At 34.9% G+C, this 14,821-nt stretch overlaps 2 protein-coding genes and 1 pseudogene across 12 annotated transcripts; 2 read left to right on the forward strand and 1 right to left on the reverse strand.

The window, feature by feature from the left end:
* Positions 1–2,254: 2,254 nt before the first annotated feature.
* On the reverse strand, positions 2,255–3,701 carry LOC104778489 (F-box/kelch-repeat protein At3g13680 pseudogene; annotated as a pseudogene). The gene has a single exon (XR_015558194.1). The product of XR_015558194.1 is annotated as an F-box/kelch-repeat protein At3g13680 pseudogene (transcript).
* Positions 3,702–3,878: 177 nt separating this feature from the next.
* LOC104778473 (putative hydrolase C777.06c) lies at positions 3,879–7,130 on the forward strand. 2 transcript variants are annotated; one of them, XM_010502936.3, is made up of 12 exons: positions 3,879–4,415; positions 4,807–4,937; positions 5,039–5,151; positions 5,336–5,377; positions 5,632–5,687; positions 5,796–5,872; positions 5,977–6,099; positions 6,200–6,276; positions 6,365–6,428; positions 6,521–6,571; positions 6,696–6,744; positions 6,841–7,130. In XM_010502936.3, the coding sequence occupies exons 1-12, from the start codon at positions 4,235–4,237 to the stop codon at positions 6,957–6,959; spliced, it is 1,083 nt and encodes a 360-aa protein (XP_010501238.1). In that variant the 5' UTR covers positions 3,879–4,234; the 3' UTR covers positions 6,960–7,130. The 2 variants fall into 2 exon arrangements, with proteins under 2 accessions (XP_010501238.1, XP_010501243.1); XM_010502941.2 differs by having other exon boundaries at positions 3,969–4,419.
* Positions 7,131–10,438: 3,308 nt separating this feature from the next.
* Positions 10,439–14,599, forward strand: LOC104778500 (protein indeterminate-domain 11). Of its 9 annotated transcripts, none has more exons than XM_087452097.1 (6): positions 10,439–10,624; positions 11,074–11,349; positions 11,740–12,139; positions 12,633–13,519; positions 13,837–13,863; positions 14,408–14,599. In XM_087452097.1, exons 2-6 carry the CDS (start codon positions 11,100–11,102, stop codon positions 14,434–14,436), a joined length of 1,593 nt encoding a protein of 530 aa, XP_087308223.1. In that variant the 5' UTR covers positions 10,439–10,624; positions 11,074–11,099; the 3' UTR covers positions 14,437–14,599. The 9 variants fall into 9 exon arrangements, with proteins under 9 accessions (XP_087308223.1, XP_087308240.1, XP_019101700.1 ...); XM_087452117.1 differs by lacking the exon at positions 10,439–10,624 and adding an exon at positions 10,657–10,939 and having other exon boundaries at positions 11,113–11,349; XM_087452114.1 differs by lacking the exon at positions 13,837–13,863.
* Positions 14,600–14,821: the final 222 nt, after the last annotated feature.

Genomic DNA, 14,821 nt, shown 5'->3' on the forward strand with positions numbered 1-14,821 from the left:
TAACTGGTCTGTTGTCTTACAACAATAGCAAGTGGAACTTTCTTCTGGACACTGTCAAACAATCATGTGCCCCCCTCCCTCCCTAGATGCCTTATTACTGAGAATTGCATAGGTGACATGCAGATTTTGAAGTCCTTGTGTGAATATGTAAGTCAGACTCAGACGAAGGAGTATAAGATGTCAAGAATAGGCTTATGTTCACCGCCTTTGTTACTTAAGGTGTTAGGGATTTTACCACCATTGACAAGTCAAGCCAATTCTAGGGTTTTTAGAACTAGCTCTTCTGGGTGGATCCTATACAGCTGGTGCCTTGATGATCATCAACTAACAAAGCTACCACTACATAATTCACCTTTCTTGACATGGAGTGTCAATATCAGCCAAGATATTAAGTGGGTTTGGTTATTGATCGTCAAGGTTTGTAATGTGTTATTGTCAACCCCTTGCTTTGATTACATATTTGTTTTATATACTATATGATACTAACTATTTTTCTACCTACAGGTGCAATCGGTGAACTTGATCCCTAGAATAATTTTGGTCAATATTACAAGATTCCGGATCTGCTAATAGTTTCTCTTCTCGTGTGTGATTTGTATGAGCGTGGTTTTTCTGAAGCTATTGTCTCGATCATTGAAACTGTCCCAATGATAAATAAGATTGATCTAACTACAAAACTACTCTCTAAGTGTATGATATTGCAAGGTTAGTGAAATACCTAAGTGTATGATATTCACAACCATCGAGATAGCTAAAGATAAACCTTCTCCTCAATCATCTGCATCTCCTGGGCTTTCACAATCTTGAATACTTCCCTGATCCATAGCAGTTTTAGCTTTTTTTTTTAGATGTATGAAGCTTATTCCGACTACCCAAGCATGACGGACATGGCAGAATTAATCGCCTTTCAATGTGGAATGGCAGTTCATGGGAAGCTAACATTGATTACAACCACGTGAATATGCTCTGGAATCACAGCTAGTGTATGTGGAGATAAACTCATCTGAATTCTACGTTGGTTTTGAATCTTTTAGAAATTGTGATTTCTCTGCGCAGGGAACAGAGGAACCACGCATAATCTCGTTAAAGAGATAACACTCGTAATTGTAGCTATCCTGTTACCCGGAATCAGGCTGCCAGAAAAGCAGGCCGGCTTCCAGACAATGATGAAACTTAACCCTCGCTAGAGTTAGCCATGTTAAGTTTGGTGTAGTCCTTGAATACATTACAAACAGTTTGAGACATCGGAATACAGAGATGTAACCTTAACTGACTGCTTTGCTAGATGAGGCCAAGACTCGATTGAACGTGGTATATGACTGTGTCAGAAACTTCTACGTTTTGGATTTTTTAATCATTCACTTGTTCAGTTATTATGTGGTGATATGGTGCGGTGAAGTAAGTCTCATCTCTATTCTGTTGTTGGATACGATTCGGTAGTGAGTCTCATCTCTATTCTATTGTTGGATATGGTGCGGTGAATTAAGAATCCTATTTACTATCTTCAGAATTTTGTAACCAAGGCTGCACAAAATATATTTTGATGCGACAGAGCTAACTTGTGGTTGGAGTTAATTTTCTTTCTATGTATGCTGACCTGAAAACCACCTATCTTACTGCAGACAGGTAAGCTAGCTTTAGATCATGCAGATGAACGAGAAGCTTCACTTGCTTCGATTTGTGAAATGCTCTGTTTTGTTTAAAACTGTCAATCTTAACTCTCTCCAATGATCATATCACATTCTCCTAATCATTTTGATGGGATTTTTTTCGCATATTAACGGTTCTAACTAGAAAATATAACACTTTTATATGTTAACCTGCTTGTGCTACCCACAATCCATATGCACGTGTATGTGCATATGTGCAGAGAGGCACACGGGACTGTGGACACTGTAATTTTGTAAACTTCATGAAACTTAGCATCGTTTTATTTGTTTTGACAAAATAAATTCTGCACAAATAGTGATTAAAAAAAAAGGCTTTTTCTACTCGTTGTCTGTTTTTCAATAGTGAGAGAAGGTTATAAGGTTAATCTAACTATTGTCTTGAAACGAATGGATTGAAGATGTTTTATTGGCGATTATACGAATTTCAGTTGAGCTATCATACCAGTTCTACTTTAAATGATTCTCTTAATTCTTTTCTACTTCCAGATAAACTCCTACGTTAATCACATCCAATCTTTCACACACACACTGACACACACACACACAAAACATAATAATAAAATGCCACAGCAACAAACTGAAAATGAAAAAGTAACATGAATTAAGTGAAGATGGAATTTCTTTGTTAATTGCAAAGTAAAGGAGATGGACTAAGATAACGAGGGTGGTCTAGGGGGCATGAATAAATTAAAAATCGGAGAGATGCAAGAAACAAATAAGTAATGTTATATTGCAAATAAAACCAAATAAAACAAGGGATGGAACTAACTAGTAAACCTCTATCCCACCATTTTTTTCCCTTTGTTCTTCTTTCATTTTGCTTTTGGGTTTATAAACTCTTTCTCTTTTTCTTTTTTGGCAACCCGGTTGGTTGATTTGCAGTTGCACTAAACTTGGAACATAAGAAGAGCACACAAGAGGGAGACGATACTTGGCATGAAAATATCCTAACTCGTCAAGTTTTCCGATATTAAGGGCTTTTCCAATTTTAACAGATCTCAAGTACCTCCTTGGTCCAACCATGTGAGCTGAAGCCATAGCCCCATGAAAATGGTCTAGGTCGAAAACAACAGCAACATTCTTCTCCTCGTCAATGAAGAAACTCCCACCTTCAGTGTCAACCGGATAACCAGCGAGCTCTCTCATAAACTTGTTCCATGAGACCGTATCGGGATCAATCTTAGTCGTAACCCAAATCTCCATGATCTGACATGCATTCATGTGTTGGTGTAACACGGCGAGCTGCTCATCTCTAAGACAAGATAAAGTAACATTGTCTTTTGCATCAGAGCAAAACGGAAGATACAGACTCGGTCCAAATCTCTCTGTTGTGAAATCAAAACAGAGTAAGATATCTTGTTCAATAATCTTTTTTCCTCCACCACCAACCACTGTTGTTGTTTCCCTTTTAGCAGCAAAAAAAGCATTCCCTTTCAAAGACACACTGCGTTGATGAGACCATATAAACCACTCGGGTGGTTCGACACAAACGACCCTCCATGAATTAGAGCTAAAATCGTAGATTTCGTACCCAAGAACCGTTCGCTGCTCACCGAAAATTCTCAAGATTTTGTGGTTACGGTTCTTCTTGTCATAACCGATAGCATACCTGTCCAAGACGTCGAAGTTTTGCCTGGGTTCGATCCACCTGGTTTGACCCAAATAAGGATTCCATACCAAGAGCCTCGAGCTGTCCTTGAGGACGCATAACAATAAACCGTCACAGTGAAAGACTCTATGTACCTCGACTTGGTTAAGTAGGCTTACTTGATTTATAGATGGATCAACCAAGTCCCCGTGGTTGCGGATTCCTTGGAGATCGAATTTCAAAGAACAAACCCTTGCATCCTTCATCATAAACCCCAGAAACTGCTTCCTTGCTGCTGCTCTTGATTTTTTACCAAAAATCTGATTTTTTGATAAAGCTTCCCACTTTTTGCAAGTAGATCGTGTTGCTCCCAGAGATGTCAATGGAACTCTAGACAGTATTTCCCCTACCAAATCACATGGAAGATCTGATATTGTCGTCATTCTCTTCTTCTGCAAAACGGACTTACGAACGATTGAAGAAATTAGGGATACATGGAGAGAAGAGAGATAGACAAATCTCCCCTTTTTGTTATAATGTTATGTAATGAAATTTGTTTACACCGCTCCTCTCTCTATTCCAGCCACTAATAATTGAAGAAGAGGACACATCATTATCCTACGCAAACCAAATCTTACAAAATTGAAACAAAAAAAAAAAAAAAAAAAAACTGAAAACAAAGGTCGCTGGACTTCTTCAACCCAGTGCCTAGCCTAGCTAGCTCAGTTAAAGAGAAACCCAACAAAAAAAGACAACGTTTGTCTTAGAAATCACATTCGGTCGGAGAAGAGTTCGAGCCAGCAAAAAAAAACTCTAATATCAATTGTGTTCAGTTAAAAACTGAAAACGACAGCGTTTATTCTAAAAATCACTTTCGGTCGGAGATTGTTCGAGCCAGCTAAACACAAACCCATAGCAAAAAAAAACAAACAAACAAAAACGTAGCATCGATCCTCCGAGATTCAGGAGTTTGGTAATGGCGGCTATGTCAGCGGTTCTGTCTCTGGGCTTAGGCACACTTCGCCCTTCGCATCGTTCCTTTTCATGTTTCGATTCCCTCCGGCACCAGACATCTTTCCTCCGTTGCCAAAGTCTCATCTCTAGAAACACGACGAGGTCTCCGCTCAACAAGATTCTTCAGGCTTGCCTTCAATCCAGTGGGTATCTATTCTTAAATTTTTTACTCAATTTCTTCAAATTTTGCTACAACAAACAACATCTGATTCTTTTGATGTGATTAGATTTCCTAGGTCTGAACTAGATTTGACTTCACTCTCTCTCTCTATGATCGTTCGAGACTATAATATAATCAATGACTCTGAATCCTGTACATACATTGTTTGACTACTACGTCTGTTGTTTGTTCTATTGGTGTCATTTTCCATTGAACATTCTGAGGTTGTGTTTATAGCCTTATAGGTATTGAATAATAATATCCTAACAATAGGAATCCAGAGATATCTATTATGTGTCAATCTATGGCTTCTTTGTAGCATTCAACACTATCATCATTTTTTTTTACTATGTATGTATGTTGTGGTTGATTAGATTATGCAAATGGTGATGATGCTTTGGTGTCATCATCCAATGAACGTTCTGAGGTTGTATTTATGGGTACCGGAACGAGTGAAGGGATTCCTCGTGTCAGCTGCCTCACTAATCCTTTGAAAACATGTCTGGTATATATTTTTTTTTTGGCTTTTATCTCTTCTGTTTTTTTTATGATTCATCGACGATTTCAATGCAATCTCATTGAAGAAACTCTGTTTGGTTCTTTTAGGTATGCAAAAAAGCAACAGAACCAGGAAACAAAAATAGGAGACTTAACACCAGTATTCTTGTTCGGTACATTAGACCATCCGGAACAAGTAACATCCTCATTGATTGTGGCAAGTAAGTGTTGTGAGATGACTAATGTGAATGTGATTTTTCTATTTATCACATTGTAATGAGCCATTAGATAGAGGGGTTAAGTCCATCTTTTTTCATACAAGACATTTGTTATGATTGATCCTTGAGCATCCAACATCCATTTTGATTATTGTATGCTGACTTCTTGACTCCCTTGTCTTGGCAGGTTCTTCTACCACAGTGCCCTTAAATGGTTCCCCACCTTCGGGTTAGTTTTTTTTTCCTTCAACCATTAAGGATTCAGTTGTCAAAAATTGATTGTTGGAAAACTTCTTGAATCCCCCTATTAGATTATGATGCTTCTTACACGACTTGTTATTATTTGTTATGCTGTGAACAAGTATGTTTAGTTGAACTCTCTGTTTATCACTTGTTGCTTCTAATAATTCCGTCACACTGTGATTGATTTATTGTTGATTCTATGGCCATCCCCATAATACCTAGTTGTGCTTTTCTTGTCAGGCTAAGAACACTTGATGCGGTTGTAATTACTCATTCTCATGCTGACGCAATTGGAGGTCTCTGAAACTGACAAGTTAAATCTTGCCCTTCCATCATTTTCTTGTTCCATGTTTTTTTCTCCTGTAAAGTATGCTTAATTGAAAGTCTTCTTTTGTGCTATCCAGGTCTTGATGATCTCCGTGATTGGACAAACAATGTCCAACCTCACATACCGATTTACACTGCTACCCGTGATCTTGAGGTTTACCTTGTTTTACCTACACTCCAAAATGTTTCCCTCATCTCTCACAATGCTATTTCAGTTGCTAAATAAGGCTCTCCACCATGACATGTGAATCTCCTTAGGTGATGAAGAAGACCCATTATTACTTGGTTGATACAAGTGTGATCATACCCGGTGCTGCGGTCTCAGAGTTGGAGTTTAAAATCATACATGAGGACCAACCATTTGTAGTAAACGATCTAAAGGTAACACCTTTATTCCCAGCTTATAATCATCAACACTACTATGTTCAGTCATCATCTTGGCGTTGCCTTAGGCATGAATTGGATATTTTAACTGTTTCAGATCATCCCATTACCTGTGTGGCATGGAAGTAACTACCGTTCCCTTGGTTTCCGGTTTGGTAATGTCTGCTACATAAGGTAAACACTCACTTCCGTCTAGCATTTTTGTGCCAGAGTTTGTTCATGAATATCAGAGTCTTTAGTTATGATATTTTAATATATGCAGCGATGTCAGTGACATACCTGAAGAAACCTACCCGCTCCTTAAAGACTGTGATCTCCTAATTATGGTAATCTCAACTCTCTCACCATGACGACTATTATTGTTGTTTCTTCAACAAAGATGGCTTCTTACCCAAGAAACATATCTTCCTCTCTCTAGGATGCTTTGAGACCTGACCGGTCTTCAGCAACACACTTTGGCCTCCCAAGGGTACAAAGCTTGCTTCCCATTCTCCTCCTTATTTATGATTCTTTCTCTTGGAAACAAGAACTATGCAATTTATTCCAAATCATCAAATTCACATTCACTCCCACTTTTTGTTTCCTTCCTTCAGGCATTAGAGGAAGTTCGAAAAATCAAACCAAAAAGAACCCTTTTCACCGGTACAATCTGTTAAATCTCACATTGAATACAAAAAGGTATACATCCTTTTCTTGTTCAACTTTTTGAGTAATCTTTTTTTTCTGTTTCCTCTGAAGGAATGATGCATTTGATGGACCACGAAAAGGTGAGCGAAGAACTGGAGAAACTTATGGACACAGAAGGCATCGATGTCCAATTGAGCTACGATGGTCTTCGTGTACCAATCTCAATCTAACTCGGTTTATTCATATTTTTTACCCGGTAGAACCGGTTCATAACAAATCATACCTTACATAAAATACCAATTTATTTTTTTTGTATTATCTTTGTAATCTCTGTTCACAAAAATCACTCAACAAATTTTTATTGTAAGCGATTTGGTTATATAAGTCTTGCTTTGCGCAAACCGGTCTGATTATAACTGCTGGTTCGTACGGGGACCACCACAACGAAACGGAGACGTTTTTAATTTTTTATATAGCGACAATGGCAAGAGGAAGACCAGAAACGGAGAACACGGGAACGGATGTGTTCATAAGGGCGTCTGCTAAGTCGGCGACCAGATTGCATGGCTCTGTTCTGGTTACAATCCAACTGTGTCATGGCACGTGTTCTGTCGGTCCGGTACGGTCCCCTCGACCGGTCGCTTTCACGCGTGTGTATTAACATTACATGAAAGGATTCCCTCAAAATTACATTATCCCTTCTTCTAATCAAAATAATAAGTTTTAAAGTATTTTGAAATTTCAAAATTTGTAAAACATATGTTATTAACTATTTAGAGTTTGGCTGTAGAACTATTTAACGTCTTATATATGAAAAGATACTACTTATTAAAATTAATAATTGAGGCTGTGCATGTTACTAATGTAACAAGTGGTAGAAAACGACGTCGGCGAAAACAAAAAATCAACTATAGGAAAGTTAGGTGCGACTGTTTTAAGAAATTAAATTACACTTTTTATTTGGGGTTAATCATTAAGTATTGTATTGAAATTTAATTGTTGAATAGAACTAATTGGGGTCCATGTGTTAGCTCAATCATTGTCATAAACAAAGTTGGCCCTACTATTTTTTTCCTGATATATGCTGCTCCGCTCGTGAACTCTCGTAGCTGTGACTTATTGACTCTCCTACACACTTACACAGCTACACTGTAACTCACTAACCCTTTCAGACTTAAATTATACCCCAAAAAGAAATATTAGATTTGTCCATCTGTGTTGTTTTGGAAAATCACATATCAAGGAAGGCCTTCACTTCGTAAAACAATAGTTAATCAATGAGACCCTTGTTCTTATATAGTTGAATCAGATCTATCCTGTGTCACAATCATCAGTCATTAGAATCATTCAAACTTGTTAACACATGCAAATGATCTAGAAAAAGAAAAGAGTTATTGTATGTGGTGTCAGAATATGATATTTGTTATAATTCTAAGCCATGCATAGCTGACATGGAGACAGAGACGTATAATCTTTTTATAGACCCATGATTTCAGGACAGTTGAATAATAATAAAAAAAACTATATACACATTGCTTCCCAACTCCCCCTAGTTTCATCTAAATTGATATTTTATTTTCATGTCAGCCTTATTGTTTTGCTTCTAGTTTACTGAGAATAGACGATGAGTTAATTTTCTGACCTATACGGAAAACTCAGTTTTCGACATAATTTCTAGAGAGTTCTCCGTATGTCTGATCGTGAAGATTTAACTTAAACCATATGATCTCGACACTGTGTGATTTAACGAGGCACATTAAATAGTCCTTACTTTAAAGTTTAAACTAATTAGGTTATATATATATTCAAATATTTTCAAATTTTAAAATAAAGATTACTACTTTTAACACATATAATTAGATTAATGGGTTTCTTATAAAGTTAGTTTATTGTGTGGGGTGAGCTGGTGTTTAATATTGGGAAGAGGATCGGACAAATCACACATTAAGAAAAGCTAAAATTATTGTGGAATAAAACAAGAACAAGACAAAAAGACGAAACATTTTCTATATAATTCATTTTCAGATTACCTTTTAAGTGTAAGAGTTACCCTAAACTTTTTTTGTTTAGGAAAATACTAACTTACTAGGTAAATGGTTTTGGCAGTTTGTATTTAAATGCAAACGCAATTAATTATGACGGCTGCCAATGTGTAGTAATTTTTCTAACAATAGCATATTTTATACTTATCTATAGTTCTATACTAATATTTATTTATCAATAAATTAAACCAATCTCATATGCTGGATGCATGGGAGTCACCAAATTGAATGACTATATATGACTCGATTAGACATTTATGAAATTTTCTATTTATATAAAATATCTTTTCCTCTCCACATTTTGTTAAAAGTAAAATAACTACTTCATTCCCTCTACCCCCTCCCAAAAAAATATGGTGGACAACATGTAAATGGATTATCCGGAAACACATATGTTTACATTTACAACAGTGTTCAAATTTCAAAATCTGTAAAATTTACGTGATAGTGGATCACAAAGCTGGAAGTGCAATATTTAAAGGCATGTTAATTTGATTTTCAGGTAAAGAAGCACGGGGTGTGTTTGACAAACAAGTCAAGCCATACTATTATATATGTTTTATTTTTGGTCTTCAACATTTTTATTTTTCACAATACTTCAACAATTTTTTGTTAAAGGGTTTACCAAATATTATTTTTCGTCTTCATATATATATATCACTCATTATATTCTCATAATATTTAATAATAATAATAATAATAATAATAATAATAATAATAATAATAATAATAATAATAGTGATAATGCAATATATTATTGTTATTATTTCTGTATATTACATGGTCTTTATTGGCTCGGCGGCCCTTTGGAACGTTGAAATTTTGTCCACTTCTCTATCATTCCTTTTCCGGTATAATTTTCTTTCAACTTTGTATTATACATATATATATATATATATATGTTACTACGTATATATCGATCATTTAATATCCGTTTACCATTACGTGTGTATAATCTTCTAGAATTTTGTATGTTTGGGTCATAAAGTAGGTTAGGGCATGCGGCACTGACACATGATTAAAGCTTTTAAATTCTTTTCATCAATCCATTTGATGTAAACTCTCTCATTTTTTATTTTAACATGAAAAGCATCAAATCGAAAAGGAAAACAAAAAAAAAAGATGCAAGAGAAAGGTTACCTTTCTTGCCCAAAACCTCAAATATATAATCAATGACTCAATCATAGCTTAGTTCTGTAAATGACAGTATAAAGCTGTAAAAATAACTAAACTCAATTCAAAAAAATAAATTACTAAGTTATAAACAAACACTCACTCATATAATAGTTCACTCATTTTGGTCGGCAATTACTATAGTGGACCATAAATAAGTATTTTTGTCACAAACTTTTTTATGTGCGATACATAAACTATAGTAATTCTGATTCAAGAAGATAGTGAAATTTATAATTCCAAAGCAAAATAATGGACTTAATATATTCAAATGCATATGTCTACTGCTTCTCGAGAAATGTAAAAGAAAAAAAATTATAAAAATGCAAAGACCTCTCTTTCTGCAAGCTTTCCACAGAGCTTGTTGAGAAAGTTATATTTATTTTTTAGCCAAGAGATATAAAAATATTCAATAATAAATATTTCAAAAAAATACGGAAATTTGTTTTGCAGGTAATGATAAAGAAAGGACATATTGCTACGGAAAAAAAAAAGAGCAGAAAAAACGCCATTTTTTTCTTAGCGGTAGGGTTCATTTTCTTCTTTAATTGCCCCTATTTATTATTTTATATTTTTTTGAATTACTCGGTTTCATATACACAGAAAGAGAGAGGAAGATAAATAGATAATACTATAGAGTTTCTCTTGTCCACAATCTCTCTCTCTCTCTCTACTTCTAGGTATATTGGATTTGCATCCATCTTTCTCTTTTCTTTTTAATTTAAATTTCTCAACTTCTTGGTTCATATGTTCTGTGTAGTAATTTGTTTGTTACCTTTTATTTTGTTTTCTTTGAGATATATATATATATATATATATATATATATATTTCGTGTGAGTTTCAAACATGAACCAGAAAAAAGTGGATAGATATATTGTCTCTTGGGTTGAAGCCAAAGAAGGCAGTTAATATATATACACACACAATCAAAGAAGTTAGGAGATTATAGATATACAGTATATATAGCTATAGTCTATAGAGAGTTTCATTTCTTGTATGTTTCTGTTTAATCTTCTCTTTTGTCTCTTTTATTTTATTTATCAGTATATGTCTGTATATATAGATAGATCTGAACAAAGTTTTGTCCATTTCTAACTTATTTGCCTTCTTCTTTCTTTTTCTTATAAGGTTCTTGTTTTTTGTTTTGTTTGGTGATGATGAACAAAGACATGTTACTTCATCAGCATCATCATCAACCACAACAACAAGTACAGCATCAACAAGACGAGAATATGTCGAATCTAACATCAGCGTCTGGTGGTGATCAAGCAAGTGTCTCTTCGGGAAACATAACTGAAGCAAGTGGCTCTAACTACTTCCCTCATCATCAGCAACAACAACAGTTCTGTGTTCCAGATTTATCACAACCTCAAAAGAAGAGGAGAAACCAACCAGGGAATCCAGGTTTGTGTGTAAAAAAAAGTAAAAAAATAATACAATTTTTTTTCTTATCGTGGTTTTGTTTTGGACTGATTCATTATTCCAATTATTTGATACAGTCATCGTCTTGGAAATTTTTGTGTCTTCTCCCAAAAAAATATTATTTTTTACCCTTTTTGTTCTCTTTATCATCTCTATTCTAATCTAAGAAAAATAAAATCCAAAACCAAACAACTATATTAGTTTATCTTTGAAATTTCTGATTTTTGTTGGGGTATGTTTTATAAAGTTTTGCTTATTATAATTACTGTTTGGATAAAAACCAAGATGATAGATTTTAAATATGTTTATTAGTGTTTATTGAAGTTTTTTGACAATATATAATGGGTCAATTTTTTTTAAAAAAAATTTCAGACCCAGAATCAGAAGTGATAGCTTTATCACCAAAAACACTACTGGCAACAAACAGGTTCGTGTGTGAGATCTGCAACAAAGGTTTCCAAAGAGACCAGAATTTACAGCTTCACAGAAGAGGTCACAACCTGCCATGGAAGCTGAAACAAAGATCCAACAAAGAAGTCATAAGGAAGAAAGTCTACGTCTGTCCAGAAGCAACTTGTGTCCACCATGACCCATCTAGAGCTCTCGGTGACTTAACCGGAATCAAGAAGCATTTCTGCAGAAAACATGGGGAGAAGAAGTGGAAATGTGACAAATGCTCTAAGAAGTATGCTGTTCAATCAGATTGCAAGGCTCATTCTAAGACTTGTGGCACCAAGGAATACAGATGTGACTGTGGCACTCTCTTTTCTAGGTAAATTTAAACTCCTTTTTGGTTTCTTTCTATTTTATTAATTGATTTTTAAGAAAATAGTAGTAGGAATTACAAATCGATATTAATGATCATAATGAATAATATGAGATATATATACGATGTGGTGTTGTAAGAACTGGAGGGACACATGGTACACAGTTTTATCTGTTGTGCTATGAGTAATTTCAATTAATTTGAAAAAGGACAAAAATGGTAGCTCAAAAGAATCTTCATTTATAATATGGAACTAGTTCAGGGTACTTTTCTTCATTTCTTTTTCCCCTCACAAAATAAAACTATTATGAGTTATTATCTTTTCCTTGCATTAATCATTCATCTTATAATACATATGTGATTGCTACATGCTTTAGATGGACCACATGACTTTTATATCTTCTCTCCATGTGAATAAACATATACTTTTATTTTAACCATATTGATTGATCATTTCATTGAGTATTTTTTTTTCTTTTTCTGGTGGTAAATTTAACAGGAGGGATAGTTTCATAACTCATAGAGCATTTTGTGAAGCATTGGCTGAAGAGACTGCAAGAGAAGTCGTACTGCCTACACAAAACCAGAACAGTCAACCAAATCCTCTTGTGATTCGTCAATCTTCTTCTCATCCTCATCATCATCAAACTCAACCAAACATAAACGTCTCTTCTACTTCTTCACCCTCTCACAACATCATCAATAGCCTTCACTTCGAGACCAACAATGGTACTAGTAATGGCAACAGTAGCAGCAACCATCTCCATACGTTTCCCATGAAGAAAGAACAACAAAGCAATGACCATATCATCAATTTCCATCATAATATCCCCCCCTGGCTTGCTCCTCAGCCCCTTTCTCACCAGCCACACGATCTCACGTCTTCAAACCCTAACCCTAGTAACGGTGGAGGACGAGGTTTGTTCTCTCTTGCTTCTCCGGCTATGTCAGCCACCGCATTGCTCCAGAAAGCAGCCCAAATGGGTTCTACAAAGACAACAACCACGGACTTGGAGAGGTCAACTCATAATAACAACCTCACGACGACAATGGCATCGATGATGACGTCGTCGTCTGGATTCATCAACTCCAACAACAACAATCAAGGTTTGTTCCAAGACTACAACGCATCCGGGTTTGATCATCACGGTGGAGAAGAAGCATTTGACGATACGTTTGGCGGGTTCTTGAGAACAAACGAAGCTACAACAACTGCTTCAGCCGCAAGATCAGAGAAGAGTAAAAGCGGTGGAGGAGAAAGTTTGACGAGAGATTTCTTGGGGCTAAGACCGTTAATGTCTCATAACGAGATTCTAACTTTTGCTGGTCTTGGAAATTGCATCAATAGCTCTGCTTCTGATCAGCTTCATCCAAAGCCTTGGCAGGGTTAGTTTAGTTTTTTTGCTCATATAATATTACTATAAACCTATCTAAAATTCTTAATATTAATGTGTATATATTTAAATATATAGGTAGTTTCGTATTTTCATATATAATATTTTTCTTGTGTTGCTTTTCGTTTTATAATTTTTTATCGCCAATCAAAATGGTGCAAGTTTATACAGAAACATTTGATTAAATTGTTCGTCTATTTCATATTTATTTTCTCCCTTATCTTTTTCTTGGATTATAAGAAACAAGCGATCATGATTATTGGTCAACTCAAAATTAATTTTCTTGGTTATATTATTCACGGGGCGAAGGAGAAAGATGGGCACGTACGTACGTAGGTAGGTCCGGAGGTATTTTAATCCCTAATTAATTAAGAATGCTCATGGTTGTATTGTATCTTTGTAGTAATTATTTCTCATTTTATTACATGAACAAAACTTAAAATCTTATCTTTTTAAAACTATCAACCTATATATTGTCAAGTGCTTGATTTCATAATTTCAATATTTTGGTTCCTTTTTGTTTTGATGAAAATATAAGAGTAAATATCTTGACTTCAATTTTCCTCCAACTCCAAGTCAAACACTATTTTTTCAATATAAAAAAGCCAAAAAATTTAGACTTAACCGTCCTTTTTAAATATTTTTACTTACGATCATTACAAATTCATGATTAGGTAATCGAAATCTAAGTAAAGAAAAAATGAAAATGAGAAGAGAAGAAAGAATGAATATAAAAGAAACTGACTATGAAATGTGGCACATGAAAAGCATATATAAAGGAAAGAGGAGGATATGCATCGGATTCGATAAGGGTGACTCATCTTTTGCTAAAAAACCTATTTCGTAAATTGTTTTTCTTATTAGATCTCATCTCATGCAGGTACACAAGTGGGATCCAACAAGAGATAGGGACACATGACGTTTTGCTTGGTGGCATGGCATGTATAAATATTATTTATGTAAATCTATTTATCAGGCATGGACATAATTAACTTTATAGTATGCTATTGCTGATTACACACTAAATCTTCCTTTTAATTGATGATTAATTTAGTTAGCAGTTCTTCATCAATTGGTAGTTCAAAATTTTAAACTAATTAGTTATAATATACATCCGGGGATTATTCTAAAATCCATTTTCATCAAAATGAATAAAATAAAGAATAAAAAGAAAATTATTTATATTGTGCTCCAGTTGATCACATACATACATAGGGGAGTTTCAGATAAAGTACGGTGGACCCACACCTACAGTTCTCCTGTCATAAAAGCACTATTCAACAATTTTCTTTCT

Source organism: Camelina sativa, chromosome 1 (genome assembly GCF_030686135.1).
Source record: "Camelina sativa cultivar CO46 ecotype springtype chromosome 1, ASM3068613v1".
In the NCBI taxonomy this organism is placed as follows: domain Eukaryota; kingdom Viridiplantae; phylum Streptophyta; class Magnoliopsida; order Brassicales; family Brassicaceae; genus Camelina; species Camelina sativa.